Here is a 12,665-nt window from a genome sequence, read left to right as displayed (position 1 = left end):
TTCTCTTTTTTAACTTTTTAATTTTTTTTTTTAACTTTGCTACCCTGCTTACCAGTGTGGTCAAGAATGTATACATGTCTGAGCTATAATTTCTCTTAGGTCAAAACAAGAGAAAATATTGGTGGCCCCCCTACTTTAGTCTGAACGTTAAAGGAATCAAGCATGTGAAGTGAATGAACCCCTTACTTTTTCAATTATATAAATTTATAATACTATATATTATGTAAATTTATAATTCTATATTTTGATTTTAATCAGAAGGGATAATTTTCTAAATACAAAAGATTAAGAAAGTACTTGAGGGAAATAACAGCATAAATTTCATGTAAGTGTGGTTTCTGCCTTATTCCTAGCTCTCAGCATGCTCTGGCAGGATGCAGCATTACACAGTATTTCTATAGTATGGGTCTGTCCATCCTATACAAAGGTGATGTTTTAACACAAGGAATTCCACAAAGGAGTAGGACCAGAGAAACTGAATGTCCATTGCCTTGCCTGGACAGTGACGGGCTAGGAATTATGAAATGATTTCTAAAGCTCCCTGATGCCCCAGCATGGTGTTTGAGGCCCATACCAGTGACTCCCTAGGGATTCCTCACCTGCCCTGACTATCACACTTTCCATTAGGTACATTTCTCACTGTGGATGCTTCGTGGTTCATTTCCCAATTCTCAAGGGGGCATATTCTTCTATCCCTAACAGGGAGAGCTTTTTCATAGTCTAACTTTTTTCTCTGAAGAAATTTGAGAAAATGAATATTTGTTGCCCTAAAATTATTGTTATTTTTTGACTATGAACTGTCTTCTGAATTTTCCTGGAAAAAAATTCTTAATATTTTCTGTTTTCAAAATAAGGTGCATACAGTAGAATAATTTATCATCTAAGCTCATCAGTGTTTTATTCTGTCATTTATATTTCTGTTTAAAATAGCAAAAAAATTATATGAACTTCTAGGCTTAATTTTTAATGAAATTAAGATATTACATAGTAATCAATAAAAATTTATCTGAATATCCTGAATTTGAACTGAATAGCATTCTGTTATTGCAAAAGTGCTTTCATGAAAGGTGGACTCTTTCTTTCTGGTTTCCCTGACCTTGATAAGCAATTTTTGCAGCATGTTTTACCTAGGTGTTTTAGAAAAAGTGGCTGTTAAAGTTAAGATAATGCAGAGAATGTTTTAATACAAAGAACTGTGCTTTTGTCCCAGTAAGATGCTCATTTATCATCCATGTGGCCTTTCCCACAGGAATCTTGTCCACGCTTCATTCTGCCATTGAGGGGATGGACCCAACATTTTTATGACTCCATTTATAAAGGAAACAGGCTTTTCGTTTACATTCATAACATTTCTCTCCTCAAAGGCTGAAAATCCTATGAATAACTTTAATTATACATTATGGAGACTTTTTTTCAAAACAGACCTTGAAATAAAGCTCCTAAATAACTCTTCTGACAGTTATACATTAATCTTTTATTTTTTTTCTGGCTTAGCAGTGTTAGGTAAATTGTTTATAATTAATTTTACACAGAGAAATTAAATAGACCGGGGATGTGAAAGTCTAGATCAAGGACTGTTAGTTATCTTGCTTCTCCTGCCATAACAAAGCTCCCACAATATATTAATAAATTCATGGGTTTCTTGAATTAAATTACTAAATTATGGAGCTCTGAAAGGGACCCTGAGGAACATCTAGTTTGGCATGATGCTTCCGCATAGCACTGCCTTATAAATCATCTAGGATATATGGGTTTAAAGTCTCCCAGTGAATGAAGAAGCATTCATAACCTCCTTGAAAATCTTTTTTGATAGTTGTAATATAAGGAATGCTATATAATTGATTACCTTGTGAAAATGCATCTAGAAGTTATTTGGAAACCAGAAAATCAAAACACAATATTTTCTCCTTAATTATAAGATGTAGAATTAAAGAAATAAGTTAGCCTGAAGCCCATTTTAAAAAGTAAGAGTATTTTGCCTTTAAAATACATATTTGCTTCGTGGGCCCAAGTATCTGGTTGTAATGAAAATGTTTCCTCCTGAAAGGGAAGTTCATTTTATTTACATATTTATTTATTATTATTTTTAGAGAGAAACAGAGTCTCACTCTTTTGCCCAGGCTGGAGTGCATTGGTGTGATCATAGCTCACTGCAGCCTCTAACTCCCGGGCTCAAGCAATCCTCCTGCTTTGGCCTCCCAAAACACAGGGATTATAAGCGTGTGCCACTGCACTTGGCTGAGAGAAAAGCTTATATTTAGGATTCTAATAATATGTGAAAAATGCTTAGAGTTCCTTGAAAAATCATGTTCACACAGAAATCCAAAAAATAGTGAAGACCTTAAATTTCCTCTATTTAATTTCGGCCGTTTATTGATGATGCTGTAATCAGCTGATTAAAAAAAAAAAAGAAAACCAAAACACTGTACTTGGGACCTACAGATAGAAGGACAGACTGTCTCCAAATCGAGTCTGTGGGAGCTTAGCTGAGTTGCTTTGGAGCCAGTGCTGGTGAAAGGAGGGAACAGGCTCCCCATGGTGACGGGTTAGTTATGGCTTTCCAGTACTCTCATCTGTGTCCCACCACTGTCTGGGCCTCCATTCCCCACATGCTGTCTTTTGTATGGGAGGGCCATACTGGGGAGCAGAGCAAGATCGGGGCTAAATCCATCACACCACTGATTAAACCACAGAACAGGTTTCCAGGTTGGCATTTTGGAGGGTCATTAGCATCCTCCCTCCACCGCCAGGACAGTGTATTAAACACTGTGCAGATGACATGGAAAGAGAGAGAAGAAATCCTCGCTGGTTGACGTACATGAATTGTCTAGATAATAGAAATGTATTTAAGTGTCAAAGCATTTAAGTAATGTTTATTTGTAAGTAGAAATTGCCCTAGTTTCCCTGCCTTCGTGGTTATTTTATAACACCATTGAAACTTTTTTACCCTTCTTAGTGTAGATTAAAAGAGCATCTTAATGATAGGCCCATATATTTACCATTGTCTCAGATTATGGACTACATTAAAATCCTGACAAACAGAAATATGCCCTAAGGAGGATGGCTAGGAGCATAAAAGGATCTAAAAATAAAAATCAAGTGGGCCTTTAGTAGTGCTTGGCAATCTTTATTCTACTTCCCTTGCCCAGTTTCCCCTTCTCTTAGGCCATGAGTTGACAAACCACAGCCTACTGTTTGTTTTTATAAATAAAATGTCATTGGAATGTAGCTGTGTTCATTCATTTACGTATTATCTCTTGCAGAATTGGGCAGTTGCAACAGAGACCCCATGACCTACAAAGCCTAGAATATTTATTGTCTGGCCCTTTACAAAATAGTTTGCCAGTCCTTGTAACCTAAGTGACTATTAACATGGCTTCTTTTCTTATGCCTCCAGCAGCATCTCCCCACAATTTCTTATTTTCAGATCATAACTCGCTTCTTATTTTTCTGGGAAATAGAAGCCTTCAGAAAGGAATTTCTGCATGTCCCTACCACCAAATATGCCAACGTACCTGCATATTTACCCCTGTATTTCACTGTCTCTCCTGTTTCACTGGATGAAATATTTAGATTCATATTTCTTCCTGAGAGTAGATCTTTATCTTCTCTTTCCTACTCAAGAACATTACTCTTGAAAATGCCCCCTTCTCCCTCCTGCATCATCAAATTTTGCTGTCTACTGGAATTCTAATAAAGGTAAACATCCTGGAATAGCCCTCATGTTAAAGCAAATAAGCAAGCGAAACTCTCTTCAAGGACACTCTTCAGCTAGTGCCTCATTTCTTGTCACAAACCTCTTTGGAAGAATTGTGTCCTATTTACTGTTGAACTCATGTTAATAAAGCTTTTGTCCCTATCAGTTCAAACAGAAATTTCTCCACTCAAAGTTACCAATTACTTTTGTCAAATTCAGTGTCAGTTATTTTGAGCCCATCTTGTTTGATATTTCAGCAACATTTGATAGAGTTTTTCACTTCTTCCTCCTTGAAGCAGCTTCACTACTCTCCAGATTCTCTTCTTGGAGCCACTCCTCCTCAGATTCCTTTTCTGATTGATTACTCCTCATCTTCCCAGTATCGAAACACTAGACTCAATTCCTGGATTTACACCATTCCATTGGTAAAACCAGAGGAATACCATCTGTATTCTGATGACTCTGGAATTCATATCTTCAGCCTGGACTTCCCCTGAACCTCCAGACTTCCAACTCAGCAACTCCACTTGGATGTCAATAGCCATTTTCCTTCCCAGATCAACCCCTGCCTCCCCCATGACAACTCCATCCTTTCAATTACTCAGACCAAATATTTTGGAGACTCCCAAACAGCAAAATCTGCTGCCTCTACCTTTGAAATATATCCAGTGGTTAGAACCACATGTACCATCTTCACCACTAGCACAAGTTCCAAGCCATGTCTTATGTGAAAACCAGGCTCCTAACTGGTCTTCTAGCATCAACTACTTCCCCCAGTCCAACCCAGGACATACAATGATCCTGCTAAAATGTCAATCATATTTTGCTAATTCTCTGTTCAAAACCTTCCAAAGGATTTCTGTCTTATTCAGAAAGAGAATCCAAACTCCTTATACAGCCTATAAGGAAATTGTGTGTTGGGCTCCTGCATTACCTCTCAACCAGTGCCAGCAGTCTACTCCCTACAGCTCTTTTCTAGCCCTGCTGCTCTCTCTGCTTATCCTTGAGCATGCCAAACACACTTGAGCATTAGGGCCCTTGTACTTGCTGTTCCTCTGCCCGAAACACACTTCCTTCTGGATATCCACATCACCTCTTCCTCATTTCCTTTAGGTCACCATTCAGATGTCATTTTACTAGAAAACGCTTCCTTGACATTTTTATCTTAATAATGCCTTCAGTTATTTATCTGTCCCCTTACCCTGCTTCATTGTTTTTTCTGTCATATATTACCACTCGATATTTCCTATTGGTATGTTACACTATGAATGTATGCTCTAGGACGTAAGGAACTTTGTTTTTGTTTTTGTTTTGAGACGGACTCTCGCTCTGTCGTCCAGTGCACTGGCGTGATCTCAGCTCACTGCAACCTCCACCTCTGGGTTCAAGCAATTCTCCTGCCTCAGCCCTCTGAGTAGCTGGGATTACAGTGCACACCACCACACCCGGCTAATTTTTTGTATTTTTAGTAGAGACGGGGTTTCACCATGTTGGCCAGGCTGGTCTCAAACTCCTGACCTCAGGTGATCCACCCTCCTCAGCCTCCCAAAGTGCTGGGATCACAGGCATGAGCCACCACACCTGGCCAGAACTTTGTTTTTTTTTATGTTCACTACCATATTCTCAGAACTTATAGTAGGTTCTTGCTCAAATAAATCCTTTACTCTGTTGAGTGAATGAATGAATAAAATAATTTAGGGAACTAGGGATATTGTATTAGTCTGCTCTCATGCTGCTAATAAAGACATACCTGAGATTGGGTAATTTATAAAGGAAAGAGGTTTAATTGACTCACAGTTCAGCATGGCTGGAGAGGCCTTTCAATCATGGCAAAAGGCGAAGGAAGAGCAAAGGCATGTCTTACATGGCGGCAGGCAAGAGAGCTTGTGCAGGGGAGCTCCCCTTTATGAAACCATCAGATCTCATGAGACTTATTCAATACTACGAGAACAGCACTGGAAAATCCTGCCCCTATGATTAAATTACCTCTACCTGGTTCCTCCCACAACAGGTGGGGATTATGGGAACTACAATTCGAGATGAGATTTGGGTGGCGACACTGCAAAACCATATCAGATATATATCTGGAGAATATTAAAATGAGAATATAATAAATGTTTGTATTTAAATATTTGAAAGATTGTCACATTGGATAAAGAATAGGCCTAGTTTCCATTGCTTTAAAAGGCAAAACTAGTCCTCACAGATTGAAGTTAAATGGTTTCAGTTTTGTCTAGTGTGATAAGAATAAGGGACTTTCCAACAATCCTGGCTATCCAACAGAGTACAGACTGTCTTAAGATCAACTTAGGTCCCTGTCCAAGGAAACTTTAGAAAGGAACTGAAAAGCCACTTGTGAGGGATGTTGTAAAAATCTCTGACTTTGGTGGAGGAATTCCACTTGCTGTCCTCTAGGAGTCTGTGATGTGGGCCACGTCAGAAATTTTTTATTTCCTTCCTAGTTCGACAAACTGCTAGATAAAGAGATACCACTGCCCCTGGAAACAAAGATTTAGTCATTGCTTTGCATGGATAGTTCCATTTCTCTGCTGCCCACTCAACAACATGGGTATCTTTAGCACAAACCGTTAAGATCATGAAGTTTGGATTCTTTGCCGGCCCCTTTGCTGTATTTGGTCATGTTATGGAGTATATTCAAATCCTGTAGGTTATGTTGAGGAAAACGGATTCCATAGTTTTGACTGCTCCTGCCAAGTATAACTTTGGATTTCTTTATTAGATCATGTCTTGGTATGTCAGTATGAACCATTTTGGAAAGAATTTGAGCAGAAACACTTCATAATTAGTGTGTTAGAATGAACTTTTTTTTTTTTTTCCTATTTCAAAGTCTTAGATTCACCTTCCTCCTCCTATTATTATTTAGGCACTTTGACCTAATGTAAAATATGATGCTTTATGGATCATTTCCAAACCCCAATGAATGAAATTTCGAGCTTTCTTTTTCCAGTGTCTTATTTTTAGCAAAATATTTCACCATCTTTTATGCACTATTAGTGGTATTTTACTAATGCCCCATGGTAACTTTCCAATTGTGAAAAAAATTATCTTGTGATCTTCTTGTTAAGGGTTTATTTATATACGGAATAATTTGTTGTGGAGCTAAAGAATTGGGGTGTTGCATATTGTTATTTTTAGGGCTCTGTATCAGTTCACCCTTTCACCAGTGTGGTTCCTGGCTAACTTTCCCATGAGTTTTTAACCTCTTGCTAGGCTCTGCTTATGTAACAGGAAACAGGCTGTCAGGAACAAACAAACAGGAGCCTATCAGGCGCACACTTAGTAGCAAATGATTTAGTTTGCTCTGTCCTTCACCCTCTTAAAGTAGAGTGATACGCAGACTCAACTTTAAGTCTTTTGGCATGGTGCTCTTAGATTATAATAATGTAACTTCAATTTTTGAAAGGCAAAGTATTTTACCAAGACCATGATTTAATCCAGGCAGTGGAAAAGATGAGCTTATTATAAGGTGAACTTTGTGGTGGTGTCATGTCCTGGGACTGTGGTTTTAAGTATATCTTCGCTTTTTCTCCAACTCTTAAGGCAGGGGTGATGTGCAAGCTCCAGGAAAGAGATGAAATCGGACGAATTGAACTAGTCCAGAAGCTGGCAAAAGAAAACTATCAGTTTTTGCAGACGGACAAAAAAGAACAGGAGAAGTCTGAACACGTAAGCCTTTTGCCTCTTGGGGATGCAGGTTTGAAGGGGTGGAAAATGTTTTTGCCTGATTGCATATTTGAACGAAAGACTATTTTATTTTAAATTCTTTAGGTTTGGGGGGTTTTTTCCCCCCAAGAGCATCCTCCTTAGTAAAAATGACAGCTGCTCATAGCTCTAAGCAAGTGGCTTATGACACTGGATTTATAAGAGACTCTTCTCAAAAGTAAATTATGTAGAAATATGAGAATACATTTAAGCAAATATGAATCCTTATCTATTTATGATCCTGCTTGGGTGGCTTTCAAGTTTGATTTTGGAAGTTTTGCCTTATCATATAGTTTGTAGAACATGAATTTTGAAAAAACATTTCAACATATTTTTATGTTTAGTACAGAGGTGGATCTAGTTGCCAAATGAATGTGTCCTAAGTCACTAGAAATAGATGAAAACACAAAAAGAGATTAGAGATGCTCTCACCAAGTGGGAGGGTCAGAAGGGAGTTTTCCCAGTATCTTATGAAGGCTTGTGTTCCAACAAGAGTTATATTGTTTGAATATAGTTAAAGCTGGAGGAAAGGGACGTTCCGCTTGGTCCTCCTGAAAGCAGTTATTCAGATTGAGCCTTAGAACTGAGAGTGCTGCCGTCATGCTGGGAAGACAATGGGACCACTTTCTTGTGCCACACATTGTTATCTGTTGACTTGGTTGTTGTTGGTTATGAGACTTCACTCTCAGTGCTGCACTATCCAGGATTGCTCATGAAGGGGAAAATTCCTCTGCGCTTATACATGTGTCTTTCTCTGACTTTAATTTTTCCTTGAGATTTTGTTTTCAACCCTTTCCAAGGGGGAAAACATTGCTTCATGCTTTTTCTGCTCCAAGTCTATTAATACAAATGGCAGGGTTTTACTGAGAAGGAGAGGAGGTAAGATGCTCAAGTCTGGCTGGCTGCTTAGTTTAATAACATAGCACTTCTCTAACAGTGAGACATCGAATTGTAACAGTTGGTGTCTCAAGAAAGAGAATAATTAGGCAGTTTCAAAGCGTTGTGATTGAACTATTTCAGAGGCGACTATTGACTTTAAGTGTGGATGTAGGTCTCAGGCAACCTTCGCTTTGCTTGGAACTATTGAAAACTTTAGCACCTTGTTCAAGTTGTTAAAAGCACCCTGAAGTTTGACTATATCATAGACTGACTCCTAACCTCTGCTGTGTCCTTAGGATATTTGAGTATCCTAGTGTGCGGCTTAAATTTTTCAAAAAATTTCCTTTTGATTCATTTTAATTAGATGAGCAACAGTTTTCATATGCCATATTTTATTGATTTCAAGATGCACATTTCCCCCACAATAGTCTTAACAATTGATGATATGAAAACATGTCATAGTTTAATTGTGAGCATTTTTCTTTCCTTACGGTTCTTAAAATGAATGCTGCATCTTACAACTGATTGCAAATTAGGTGCAGTAAAACAGTAACAACTTCAGGTATGGTAAGATCTTTCAAAAATCAAACAGTAGAACAGTAGGGTACCACTTCACCAAAGTTAGAGATCATAAGCTTTAGGCTTATGATTAAGGCTTATGACAAAACAACTTTGCACTTATTAAAAAGATACCTCTGTGTTGTCTTTGTTGTATATTTAGTTCAGTCCAGAATATTATAAGTAGTCACGGCCAATGAGATTATAATACTCTTCAAATCTGTAACTATAGAAATCTACACTTCCTGTGTCCTTGTGTTCTCATTGGGTGAGAGGAGGGGGGAGGGATAGCATTAGGAGATATACCTAATGTTAAATGACGAGTTAATGGGTGCAGCACACCAACATGGCACATGTATATATATGTAACAAACCTGCACATTGTGCACATGTACCCTAAAACTTAAAGTATAATTTTAAAAAAAAGAAATCTACACTTGGGGCTGATAATTGTAAAGGCTTTTAACATGAGGCAGAAATTTAGTGATTGAAGATTTGCAGCTTTGCTCTGGTTATCTGCTCTGTCACCTTTAAACCTTCATTTCACTTGTAAAACAGAACACTAACATTTTTTACTTCTTGCGTGACTGTCATATGATGGGTGCATTAACAGCTCTGAAACGTTTTTGTTTCTGAGAGGAAAGATGGTGTGTAAATAAACATTGGAATTATGACTTTTTCTATGTAGACTTTCCTGTGAAGCTTAAAATAAGGAAAGGAATATTAGGGATCTTTCCTTCTAGTGATAAATATAAACAAAGCCATTCTGTCATCTCCCTTCTGCAGGATGACACCAGTGGAATCTCTCAACTCTCAAGGCTGATATTGATGTAGTCCTCCACTAAATGAATTATTTGGTACTAGATGGTTATAGTTTTTGCAGTAATTTATTAGGAATAAAAACCACCTGCTAATTCACGTCAATCTTTTATGTCTTGGGCATTTGATGTGCCTATACCTTTGCTTACCCCTTAAGTTCACAGTGTTCATGAAGGTGGTGCAGCGTTTTCATTTTTCCTGTCCTCGCTTTCTTTACAGTAGCAGTCATCTGCTCTTCATAGAAACTCAGTTCCGACACACAGCATGGACAGAGGAAACTGCAGTTTACTTAACGTAAACCTAGGTCTGCAGTTTCCTCTTCTTGTTATAACAATAATGACCAAACCCTGAAGTTACATACAGATTTCCTTTCTTTTATGATTTTAAAATGCTTCATCGACTTCATCCACCATTCCTGGGCCAAAGCTAGTTAAGTCGACAGTGATAACATTTGAGTTAGAATCCAAGTTGCCTATTGAGTCATTCTTTTGACTAACGTTCATTACTTTCCAGTTCTAGAATGCCACATAGATGCCAAAGAGAGAGCTAATTTGTAGCACTACTGCACAGGCAAAGACATAAATTTGATAGAATAAAGCCTTTGTTGCTGGTACATCTTGTTACAAATTGAAGGGGATTACAGCTTTCTCAGTAGGCATTTCTAATATTTTCTTAACTGCTAAATGCTGTGATTATAAATGCATGCCATTAGAGAAATGCTTCACTCTATGCTTTTGCCAAGGTGTTTCTGAAATTTAAGAAGTTAAATGTATAATTATCGCAAGCTTCTCAGGAAGCACTCCATTTTTCTATTTTCTATTAACTAGCTGTAGGCACAATGAGCAAGCACTCATTCCTATGTGTTGAAAATTATTATGGGAGGACTTTCAGAAGGGGAAAGAAATGGGCTGTGTCTTCTAAACATTATGATAGTAGAGTTAACATTGAGTTGTTGGTTCTTTAAAGAAATTATCTCTGATGTAGGCATTGTATTTCCTAGCCTTAATTCTGTGACTGTGCCAACAGAGCAAGGGACGTGTGTTATCAGATGGGGACCTTTGAGCTTGACCCTGAAGAATGACTAATGGTCATAGAAGAAGGCAGGAGACAGCATTTCAGGCACAGGGACCCATGGGAAGACACATGACTGCAGTCCTGGTGATTCCTAGGGAATGGAGAGGGGTGGGCTGGGAGTCAGCCTGAAATTCCATTATGAAAGACTGGTAAGCTAAAAAAGTCTACCAGCTACCCTAAGGAGCTTAAACTTGCCTTTTGGTCAAAGGAAAGCCATCAAAGAAGGGAAGTGGCATAATCAGATGTGGCCTTTGTAAGATCTCTCTGGCATTGCTTTAGAGGAAGAATTGAGTGAAGAAGAGGGAAATGTTGGAAAGAACCTTTAGAAAGCTACCATAGTGAGTCAAGTGAGAGGTGCCAGCCTGAACTGGGGCAATGACCATAAGAACTGAGGAGGGAGTAAATGTGGAAAGTCATTTACACAGTAAAATTGACAGAATTCAGTGACTAGCAATGGGGGATGTGCATGCTATTTTATATTAAGCAATTTGTAAGGATTCTTTGGTATAGTGGCAGACATAAGAATGTTCTGTTTCTTACCACCTTTGCCAAAAAGCTACGTAAGCAATTTCCCTTGCTTTGTTTGCCTGCAGTTTGCTTCAGGTAGCTGAGATGTTAGTATTTATCTCACTGACAGATTGTTAGGTGGGGTTCTGGCAAACACTATGGGGACTACACAAACTTTTCTTTCCAGAACCCTTTGAAAATACCTTAAACAGAGAGAATCTCTGGTAGCTCTCAAATAAACCGACATATTTGGCCAGAGCTTTGGCATTTGCTGCAATATGTGTGCCTTCCTCAGAATTAACTGGGATTTTAGGGTGGCTCTCCTGATCTCTGTAATCTGAGTTGGTGTTACTATACTTCTATTCTAGAATACTCTCTGTCATCCATTCATTTGCTAACTTTTGTTTAAGCTGATGTCATAGAGGAGCCAGGCTAACTGTGGTGGCTCCCAACTATGTGGCTCCTGCCCTCAAGAAGTATAGTCTAGTTGTGGAGGAAAGATATCAACACAACTAACTGAGATACAAGGAAGCAGTGAAGAGAATCCCAAGAGAGATACATAGGAGTTTGAAGAAAAATTTACACCTGAGAAAGCAGGATTCTTTCATAGGGCAGAAGTAGTTTGACCTGGACCTTAAATTAGGTTTTGGGTTGGATTTAAAGAATCCACATTGAAGAAGAGTATTCCTAGTGGGAAGAATAGCATTAGAAAATTTACAGAGATACCAAAATATTAGATGTTTTTTGGAACTCTGAAACGATTTCATGTTTCCAGAATACCAAGAGTTGGGGGTGTGGGAGGGGAGGCAGGAGAAGGAAGATTTCATGAGAAATGAGATTGGGACCAGACTGTGGAGGATTTTGAGGGCTGAGAAGTTTTACTTCATTCTAGAAATAATGAGGAACGACTGAGCATTTGTTTGCCTGCAGTTTGCTTCAGGTAGCTGAGATGTTAGTATTTATCTCACTGACAGATTGTTAGGTGGGGTTCTAACTTTTCCTAAGGAAGATGGTTGAGGCAGGGCCTTCATGAGATAAATTATATTATTTCAATCTGACTGAACAGTGACTGAATAGTGAGGGAGCTGAAGAGTGATTAAGCAGACTTGGGTCCAGAGTGAATTCAAGTCTGATTGCCTCTGGAGGGTGTCTTCCTTCAGCCTTCATCACTGGAGTGAGGACTGATAGGTGGCCCAGAAGCCAAGGTAACCGGAACCACAGCAGTCCTTCGAAAGAGGGCATGCACTCAGAGGGCAGCTCTGGAGGACAGAGACAGAAAGAATACGTAGGGAGGGATGGGGGTTGGGGGGCGGGGATGCAGAAAAAGAAAAGGTGCTTGCCCAGTCGTAACTTAGATTTGAAAAGCTTATAAACTTTTCATATTTTATTTTCAGTAAAATAGTTACAT

The 12,665-nt window shown here is 38.6% G+C and overlaps 1 protein-coding gene across 2 annotated transcripts in view; it reads left to right on the top strand.

The window, feature by feature from the left end:
* RAPGEF5 (Rap guanine nucleotide exchange factor 5) overlaps positions 1-12,665 on the top strand; it is a 240,850-nt gene that overhangs the window by 130,895 nt on the left and 97,290 nt on the right. Inside the window, exon 9 of one of the 2 annotated variants that reach the window (XM_034963787.3) lies at positions 7,259-7,384. In XM_034963787.3, the coding sequence (XP_034819678.1) occupies positions 7,259-7,384 (126 nt within the window). Of the gene's footprint in view, positions 1-7,258; positions 7,385-8,149; positions 8,300-12,665 lie in introns of those variants that run through there. The other variant, XM_055115754.2, reaches the window with a different exon arrangement.

This window comes from Pan paniscus, chromosome 6 (genome assembly GCF_029289425.2).
Source record: "Pan paniscus chromosome 6, NHGRI_mPanPan1-v2.0_pri, whole genome shotgun sequence".
Taxonomy (NCBI): Eukaryota; Metazoa; Chordata; class Mammalia; order Primates; family Hominidae; genus Pan; species Pan paniscus.
The sequence above is the reverse complement of the archived record's forward strand: the minus strand, read 5'-3'. Positions and strand labels throughout refer to the sequence as shown.